At 53.9% G+C, this 9,776-nt stretch overlaps 1 protein-coding gene across 1 annotated transcript; it reads right to left on the reverse strand.

Moving 5' to 3' along the window:
- Positions 1-364: 364 nt before the first annotated feature.
- On the reverse strand, positions 365-7,841 carry LOC105484639 (tubulin beta 4A class IVa). Its single transcript, XM_011746467.2, has 4 exons — positions 7,664-7,841; positions 7,023-7,131; positions 6,795-6,905; positions 365-2,285 (listed from the first exon to the last, which is right to left on the reverse strand). Exons 1-4 carry the CDS (start codon positions 7,718-7,720, stop codon positions 1,228-1,230), a joined length of 1,335 nt encoding a protein of 444 aa, XP_011744769.1. The 5' UTR covers positions 7,721-7,841; the 3' UTR covers positions 365-1,227.
- Positions 7,842-9,776: the final 1,935 nt, after the last annotated feature.

The following is a 9,776-nucleotide window of genomic DNA, read 5'->3' on the forward strand; positions in this document are numbered from 1 at the left end:
TGAGCCACTGTGCCCGGCTCCTTTACTTTCTTAATAAATGTGCTTTTACTTTATGGACTTGCCCTGAATTCTTTCTTGTGTAAGATCCAAGAACCCTCTCTGGGGGTCTGGATCGGGACCCTATTCCTGTAACAGTTGTGAGAGGATCCTGGGGGAAAACACATGATCCCATTTTACAGGTGGGAAGACTGAGGCTCAGAGAGGGCAAATGGCTTAGTCAACACCTCAGCACTAGTGGGTGGCCTAGCCTGGCCTGTCTGATCCCTCCCCACCCAGAGATGAGATGTCATTGGTACCCTCCTCCATCCTGTAGAGAAAAGCTGGCATTTTCTCTAAGAGAGGAAAGAGGAATTCGGCAGAAACATCCAGGACAACAATCAATTTATTTATTGAGGGCAAGGCAGGGATGCGGGAAGGGAGGGCAGGGGCAACCTCTCCTCCTCACAGGAACCGGGCCTTGTTTCTCTCCCAGATAAGCTAAGGTCGGCAGGGGCTGAGGGGAGTGAGGCAGGGAGGACGCATATGGGGCCTGTGGGAACCAGGAGAAGCTGGGGTCAGAGGTAGGAGCTGGGGCTGTGGGGAGTGGAAGGTGAGGCAAGTTCAAAGGTGAACTGCAGCTCGGAGGGAGGGGTCCAGTGCAAACCAGGACTTACAGGTGTAGAGGTAAAATGGGACTCATGGGGGTGAAAGAGAAGTTGGGGTCAGAGGGGATTCAGAGGTCAAAGAGAAGTTGAGGTCAGAGGTAGGAGCTGGGGCTCAGGTGATGGGGTTAAAGGTGAGGCAAGGTCAGAGGTGAAGTGCAGCTCAGAGGGAGGGGTCAAACATAAACCAGAACTTCTAGGTCTAGAGGTAAAATGGGATTCATGGGGGGCAGGGGTCAAAGGTGAAGCAGAGGTCAGGGGTGAAGGAGGACCCGCAGAGTTAAAGGCGAGTTCCCAGAGTCAGAAGGGTGAAGCGGGGCTCCTCCTGGGAATGTCAAGGTTGGAAGAGCTCAAGAGGGTCAAAGATAAATTGGGGCTCAAGGGTCAAAGGGGAGCCAGGGTTGGAGATGAAGTAGCCAGAGGTAAAGCGAGCTCCAAAGGTATTGTTAGGGTCAGGGCCAAGTCTTACGGTTGCGGGGAAGTCAGGCTTGGAGGGAAAGTGGGGCTCCAGGGGTCAGAGATGGGGGGCCTAGGGGGTCAAAGGTCAGAAGCCTCAAGGGGAAAGATGGGAAGCGATGGGAGCAGCCTAGGCCACCTCCTCCTCCGCCTCCTCCTCGAACTCGCCCTCCTCGGCAGTGGCATCCTGGTACTGCTGGTACTCAGATACCAGATCATTCATGTTGCTCTCGGCCTCGGTGAACTCCATCTCGTCCATGCCCTCGCCCGTGTACCAGTGCAGGAAGGCCTTGCGCCGGAACATGGCCGTGAACTGCTCGGAGATGCGCTTGAACAGCTCCTGGATGGCCGTGCTGTTGCCGATGAAGGTTGCAGCCATCTTCAGGCCGCGGGGCGGGATGTCGCACACGGCCGTCTTCACGTTGTTGGGGATCCACTCCACGAAGTAGCTGCTGTTCTTGCTCTGCACGCTCAGCATCTGCTCGTCCACCTCCTTCATGGACATGCGGCCCCGGAACACGGCGGCCACGGTCAGGTAGCGGCCGTGGCGCGGGTCGCACGCGGCCATCATGTTCTTGGCGTCGAACATCTGCTGGGTGAGCTCAGGCACCGTCAGGGCCCGGTACTGCTGGCTGCCCCGGCTGGTCAGGGGCGCGAAGCCAGGCATGAAGAAGTGCAGGCGAGGAAAGGGGACCATGTTGACTGCCAGCTTGCGCAGGTCGGCGTTCAGCTGGCCCGGGAAGCGCAGGCAGGTGGTGACCCCGCTCATGGTGGCCGACACCAGGTGGTTGAGGTCCCCGTAGGTGGGGGTGGTCAGCTTGAGGGTGCGGAAGCAGATGTCGTAGAGCGCCTCGTTGTCGATGCAGTAGGTCTCATCCGTATTCTCCACCAGCTGGTGCACGGACAGCGTGGCGTTGTAGGGCTCCACCACCGTATCCGACACTTTGGGCGAGGGCACCACGCTGAAGGTGTTCATGATGCGGTCCGGGAACTCCTCGCGGATCTTACTAATGAGCAGCGTGCCCATCCCAGACCCCGTGCCACCTCCCAGCGAGTGGGTCAGCTGGAAGCCCTGAAGGCAGTCGCAGCTCTCGGCCTCCTTCCGGACTACATCCAGGACGGCGTCCACCAGCTCCGCGCCCTCCGTGTAGTGCCCCTTTGCCCAGTTGTTGCCGGCTCCGGATTGGCCTGGAGAAGGAAGGGGAGGGGACAAAGCGCAGGCAGTTATGGGGAGCCCCCACCCTTGACCCTGTCTCTCCACCACCTGGAGGAATACTAGTAGCTATCAAAAATAATAACAATTAGCCAGGTGTTGTGGCAGGCACCTGTAGTCCCAGCTACTCGGGAGGCTGAGGCAAGAGAAACGCTTGAACCTGGGAGGAGGCTGCGGTGAGCCGAGATCGAGCCACTGCACTCCAGCCTGGGCAACGGGGTGAGACTCCATCTCAAACACACACACACACACACACACACACACACACACACACTCCATCTCAAACACACACACACACACACACACACACACACACACACACACACACACAAAACACCCTCCTGCCCCCACCACCAAAAAAACAAAAAACAAAACAAAAAACCAAGACTGGGCATGGTGGCTCTCAAGCCTATAATCCCAACACTTTGGGAGGCCGAGGCGGGAGGATTGCTTTGCTTGAGTTCAGCAGTTCAAGACCAGCCTGGGCAACATAGTGAGACCCTGTCTCTAAATATATATATATACATATATATATATATATATATTAGCCAGTCATGGTGGTGGCATGCCTATAGTACCAGTTACTAGGGAGGCTGAGGTGGGAGACTGCTTGAGCCCAGGAGTTGGAGGCTGCAGTGAGCTATGATCACACCACTGCACTCCAGCCTGGGAGCCAGAGCAAGACCCTGTCTCTAAAATAAATAAACAACAATAAAAAGATTAATAATTAACATTATTATTATCATTTCCAGGCAAGGTTTTGGTATGTTGCCCAGGCTGGCGTACAGTGGTGCAATCATGGCTCACGGCAGCCTTGACCTCCTAGGTTCAAGTGATCTCCTGCCTCAGTCTTCTGAGTAGCTGGGACTACAGGCTTATGCTACCAGATCTGGCTAATTTTTTTATTTTTATTTTTTTGTAGAGGTGGGGTTTCATCATGTTGCCCAGGCTGGTCTTGAACTCCTAAGCTGGAGCAATCCACCTGCCATGGCCTCCCAAAGTGCTGGGATTACAGGTGTGAGCCACCATACTTGGCCTGTGTTTTCTTGTTAATCATGTTGTCTGTAAGCTCACTTGGAATGCAAGCTCCATGAGGAAAAGAATCAGTATTAGAATATTGGCCGGGTATGGTGGCTCACGCCTATAATCCCAGCACTTTGGGAGGCCGAGGCTGGCGGATCGTGAGGTCAGGAGATCGAGACCATCCTGGCTAACATGTGAAACTGTGTCTCTACTAACAACAGAAAAAAATTAGTCGGATGTGGTGGTGGGTGCCTGTAGTCCCAGCTACTCGGGAGGCTGAGGCAGGAGAATGGCGTGAACCTGGAAGGTGAAGCTTGCAGTGAGCCGAGATAGCGCCATTGCACTCCAGCCTGGGCGACAGAGGGAGACTCCATCTCGAAAGGAAAAAAAAGAATATTGGCCAGTGTTACTGTGAACAGCTAACGTTTTCTTTCACCCCTTGTCTGTTTCCACCTTGGTTCAGCTCCAGCATTGCCCTCCTGGATAAGTTCAGTTCCCTCTGTCCTGGTCCCCTGGCTCCTATCCTCATCCCCCAGTCTGTCCTTTCCACAGTACCCACAAGATGACACCTGAGAGCACCTGAGTTAAGTCCTGTCCCTCTTCTGCCTACAGCCCTCCAGGGCTCCCACCTGCCTTGGGGTCAAAGCCCAAATCCTCCCTGCAGGCGACAAGGCCCTGCCGGACCAGTCCCATCCTCTCCCTCACTCTGCTTCAGCCACAGTTGTTTCTTCAGCTTTCCAGGTGTGGTCCTGCCCTGGGGCCTTTGCACTAGTTGTTCCGGCTGCCTAGGCGGCTTTCCCACCAGGTATTCACACGACTTTTTCCTCACCTCCTTCAGGTCTCAGCTCAATGCCACATCCTCAGAGAAGCCATCTCTGGTCACCCCCACCCTCCTTCTCCCCAGCCTGGTGGTTTGGACTCCAGCTTCTCAGGACTGACAAGACAAACTGTGTGACCTTGGACGAGTGACTTCCCCTCTCTGATCTGTTGGAAGATTTCAAAACATAATGATGCCGTTCTGTGGCCGTGGCCCATAATAGGTCCCTGGGAAATGGCTGGGTGAAATCAACATGAAATGAGATTGGCCAAAGGATGTGAGTGATTTCAGGAGGACCACAGAGGGTTTGCAGTTGGGCCAAGAGAATCTGTGGTCTCTGGGTGGCCAGGGGGTGGGAGGAGCATTAAAAGTGTGAACTCAGACTGGGCGCGATTGCTCACGCCTGTAATCCCAGCACTTTGGGAAGCAGAGGCAGGCGGATCATCTGGGGTCAGGAGTTCGAGACTAGCCTGGCCAATATGGTGAAACCCCGTCTCTATTAAAAATACAAAAAATTAGCTAGGTGTGGTGGCACGTGCCTGTAGTCCCAGCTACTCGGGAGGCAGGAGAATCGCTTGAATTGGGAAGGTGGAGGTTGCATCACTGCACTCCAGCCTGGGCAACGGAGACTCTGTCTCAAAAAACAAAACAAAACAAAATGTGGACCTAGTAGTCAGACCCTCTGGCTCCTGGCAGCCTCACCGGCTTGCGGTGTGACTTTCTGCATGTCACCTACTGTCTCTGTGCCTGTTTTCTCACCTGTAAAATGGAAGCAAGAGGCGAAGGGGAGGAAAAGATTCAGAGAGATAGGACAGGTCCTGCATTTAGCACATCTTAGATGCTGGGAGTATTGGAGGCGGGTGGAGCCAGGGCCTGAGGCCAGGGTGGGGACATGCAGCCAGCTGGAGCCAGAAAAGCTTCCCCGGAAGGATGGTCCCAGGGTGTGGACGCCTCACTATCTTCACATATGCTGTTCCCTCCGTCTTAAACATCTTTCCTCCCTTCAATGCCCTTTGGCTAGTCCAAATCCTACACACATTCTAGACTGCAGATAGTAATGAAAACAATGACAAATGCTTATTTACCTCTTTCTCTGTGTCAGGCATTGTTCTAAATTCTTTACATATATTAATGGCTTTAGGCCTCACTTTTTTTTTTTTTTTTTTTTTTTTTTTGGAGACGGAGTTTCACTCTCGCCCAGGCTGGAGTGCAGTGTCGTGATCTTGGCTCACCACAACCTCTGCCTCCTGGGTTCAAGCAATTCTCCTACCTCAGCCTCCCGAGTAGCTGCGATTACAGGCATCCGCCACCATGCCTGGCTAATTTTGTATTTTTAGTAGAGACGGGGTTTCTCCATGTTGGTCAGGCTGGTCTCAAACTCCTGACCTCAGGTGATCCACCCATCTCGGCCTCCCAAAGTGCTGGGATTATAGGTGTGAGCCACTGTGCCCACCCTAAGCCTCACTATTCTAATAGTTAGCATTTTAGAATCCTTGTTTTATTTGATCTTTTTAAGAGGTAGGGTCTCACGCCATTGTTCAGGCTGGAGTGCAGTGGCACCATCATAGGTCACGGCAGCCTCGACCTCCCAGGCTCAAGTGCTCTTCCTACCTTAGCCTCACGAGTAGCTGTGGTTGCAGGTGCATACCACCTCACTCAGCTAATTAGAATTTTTTTTCTTTTTGTAGAGACGGGGTCTCGCCATGGTGCCCAGGCTGGTCTCGAACTCCTGGCCTCAAGCTCTCCTCCTGACTTAGCCCAAAGTCCTGGGTTTACAGGCATGAGCCACCATGCCCAGTGAAATCCCTGTTTTAAAGACGAGGAGGCCGGGCAAAGTGGCTCATGCTTGTAATCCCAGCACAGCTGAGTTGAGTGGATCATTTGAGTCCAGGAGTTTGAGACTAGCCTGGGCAACACAGAGACCCACCTCTCTACAAAGACTAAAAAATTAGCTGGATGTGGTCGTGCACTGTAGTCCCAGTTACTTGGGAGACTGAGGCAAGAGGACCACGTGTGCCCGGAGGTGGAGGCGACAGTGAGCCGCGATCATGTGACTGCACTCTAGCCTGGGTGACAGCAGGACAGACAGACCTTGTCTGAAAAAAAAAAAAAGAGGATTTTGAGGCCCAGAAAGGCTGAGGAGCCCAACCTAAGTTATCCGTCTGAATCAACCCCTGGCTGAGCTTTACTTATTTATCTCCTTTGTGGCCTATCAGCTCACATATCCACCAGAATGTGAGCTGCACTGGGGCAGACAGGGAGCTCTGTCTATTTGATTCTTCCCTGTATCTCCAACTTCTAGAACAGGGCCTGGTATGCAGTAAGTGCTCACCATTTGTTGAATGCATGAAGTGGCAGAATTGGGATGTGCACCCAGGCAGTCTGGTTCCGGTTCAGACTGTTGAATTAAAATGCCACCTCCTCCAGGAAGCCTTCCCTGAACCCCTCTCTCTGTATCCACCCTCCCCAAGGCTCTCACAGTGGCCCAAGCGACCCCCCCATCACAGCCCTGGATGCAGGGCTGGTGGCTGATGCCCTGTCCAACCTCTCTCTGGTCTGTGGGCTCCGGTGGTGGCTGTTGACTCAGTGGTGTTAGCAAGAATAAGGAGGTTTTCCAGCCTCTGCTCCCTGCTGGGGGACTCACCAAACACAAAGTTGTCGGGCCGAAAGATCTGACCGAAGGGGCCGGAACGGACAGAGTCCATGGTGCCGGGTTCCAGGTCCACCAGCACCGCTCTGGGGACATAATTCCCTCCTGCAGGGAAACAGATGGAGGGCAGTTTGGTGCGTGCCAGGAACCACAGGCGCCCGGTAGCATCCTGTTCCCTCCCAGCTGCCCCTCCCCACCTGGAAGGGGCCTCCTTCGCCCTACCTGTGGCCTCGTTGTAGTACACGTTGATCCTCTCCAGTTGCAGGTCACTGTCCCCATGGTATGTGCCTGTGGGGTCGATGCCATGTTCGTCACTGATAACCTCCCAAAACTAGAGAGAGAGGTGGTCGGAAGAGTTGAGAGAGGGGAAGCCGGTGGCCAGGCGGAAGAGTACCGCCAGCCCCCAACTACCTCCCCAGCTGCCACCTCTCCCCCAACAAGGTGAACGGGGGACCTAGAGGCATGGTGTCGGGGCGAGGATGAGGCAGCAAGAAGGAACGGTGGGGGCGGGGTGCAGCCGAGTCAGCACCCAGCGGGGCCGGCTGGTGCCAGCGCACCCAGGCTGCAGCCCGGAGGAGGCATGGGGGTTCTTTGTGCGTGAGGATGGGACAGTGGCCCAGCTGTGGGCCCAGCTGTGACAGGCGGACAGAAGGCTGGCTCCCACTCTCCGCAGCCTCTTTGTTCCCAGCCTGGCCCTGCCACCCCCACCCCGCGACCCTTCCCCCACGGGCCCTGGGACGCGCTGGCCTCCTGGGGACCTCATTCCTCTCCAAAGGCTCCCAGGTTGGGGGGTGCTCCGGGGACCGACCCCGCGCCGCTCCTCGGGGTCGCTGCTTCCTCCCCGGGCCCCGTCCCTCTCGAACCTTGGCCCCGATCTGGTTGCCGCACTGGCCGGCCTGCAGGTGCACGATCTCCCGCATGGCGGTGGCGCTGAGGGTGGACGCGGCGGCGGTGGCGCGAGCGCGGGGAGCTGCGGCGGCGGCGCGGGTGGAAGATGCGGCGGAGACGGCGGAGCACGGTCCCTGCGCCCCCGGGAGCCGCTATATGAGCGGGCGGGGCACGCGTCACGGCCGGTCACCCTCCCGCTCCGCCCCTTGGTCCCGCCCCGGGATGATAGAGGGGGCTGGGGTGGGGGGAGGTGGTGCAGGGACCTCCCTCCCCAGCGGCCTCCTGGAGGTGTCCGGGACCCCACGTACTCCGACCCCTGCCTTGTGGGTGAGGCCCCTTAGGGCTCCACCAGTGCCTTCTCCACCGTCCCAGCCCCCAGCCAGGCTTGACCACCCGCAGAAATTGGGCGGAGGAAGGGAGGGGAGCGCCTGGTAAACAGGCATCTGAGAAGTCCTGCCCCTCCCCCTTAGCCTCCACCCTCCTGTCCCAGGCTTTGCCTCAGTTTCTCGGTCCGCAGCCCCTCTTCTCATTCTACTTAGACTGCATTCGCCAGAATCCTTGCATTAACCGCGAGCCCTCCCAGTGGGGCTGGGCTGGGGGCTCCGGAGCGGAGATATGGTTTGCAGGTTGGGTCCCGGAGGGCTTGTCCTGAAGCTGCATAGTAAAACCACGATTTTCCTCCCATGACTGGGTGCAGATGCTGGTGGGCTCCCCTGGTACACCTCTACTGGGCATTGAGCTCGTCCCAGGTGGGTCAGCCCCAGCCTGGCCCAAGGAGGAGAGTGGAGGAGTAAGACAGCTGGGTTACATATTGGGAGGGGATAGTGAGTCGCCAGGGCTGCCTCGCTCTCCCAAAATAATGCCACTCCTCTCCAGTATTACAATATATCTATATCTGTATCTATATCTATATATCTATATCTATATCTGTATCTATATATCTGTATCTGTATCTGTATCTATATATCTATATCTATATCTGTATCTATATATCTATATCTGTATCTATATATCTGTATCTATATCTATATCTGTATCTGTATCTATATATCTATATCTATATCTGTATCTATATATCTATATCCATATCTATATCTGTATCTATCTATATCTATATTTATATCTGTATCTATATATCTATATCTATATCTATATCTGTATCTATATATCTATATCTATGTATCTATCTGTATCTATATCTATATCTATATCTATATCTATATATCTGTATCTGTATCTGTATCTATATCTGTATCTATATCTATATCTATATCTATGTCTGTATCTGTGTCTATATCTATATCTATATCTATATCTATATCTATATCTAAATCTATGTCTATATCCATATCCTTTTGCCGTTTTTTTTCTTTGAGACGGAGTTTCACTCTTGGTGCCCAGGCTGGAGTGCGATGGCGTGATCTCGGCTCTCTGCAACCTCTGCCTCCCAGGTTCAAGTGATTCTCCTGCCTCAGTCTCCCGAGTAGCTGGGATTACAGGTGTGTGCCACCACGCCCTGCTCATTTTTTTGTATTTTTAGTAGAGGCAAGGTTTCTCCATGTTGGTCAGGCTGATCTCAAACTCCTGACCTCAGGCCATCTGCCACCTCTGCCTCCCAGAGTGCTGGGATTACAGGTGTGAGCCACTGCACCCATATATATATATATATATATATATATATATATATATATATATTTTATTTTTTTTTGAGACAGGGTCTTGCTCTGTCCCCTAGGCTGTGGTGTAGTGGCATGCTTAGAGCTCACTGCAGCCTCAATGTCCTGGACTCAAGCAATCCCCTCACCTCAGCCTCCCAAGTAGCTGGGACTGCAGGTGCGCGCCATCACGCCTGGCTAATTTTCAAGACTTTTTGTAGAGATGGGGTCTTGCTATGTTGTCCAGGCTGGTCTCCGACTCCTGAGCTCAAGGGATCCTCCCACCTTGGCCTCCCAAAGTGCTGGGATTCCAGGCGTGAGCCTGGAATTGTATTTTATTCCAGTGTTCAGTATTATAATTTATTACACACCATATATCCTGCCTCTGCATTTCCTGTAACGTTAGGTATATGACCTTGCCCTCGTGCTCCTC

Source organism: Macaca nemestrina, chromosome 20 (genome assembly GCF_043159975.1).
Source record: "Macaca nemestrina isolate mMacNem1 chromosome 20, mMacNem.hap1, whole genome shotgun sequence".
Lineage (NCBI taxonomy): Eukaryota > Metazoa > Chordata > Mammalia > Primates > Cercopithecidae > Macaca > Macaca nemestrina.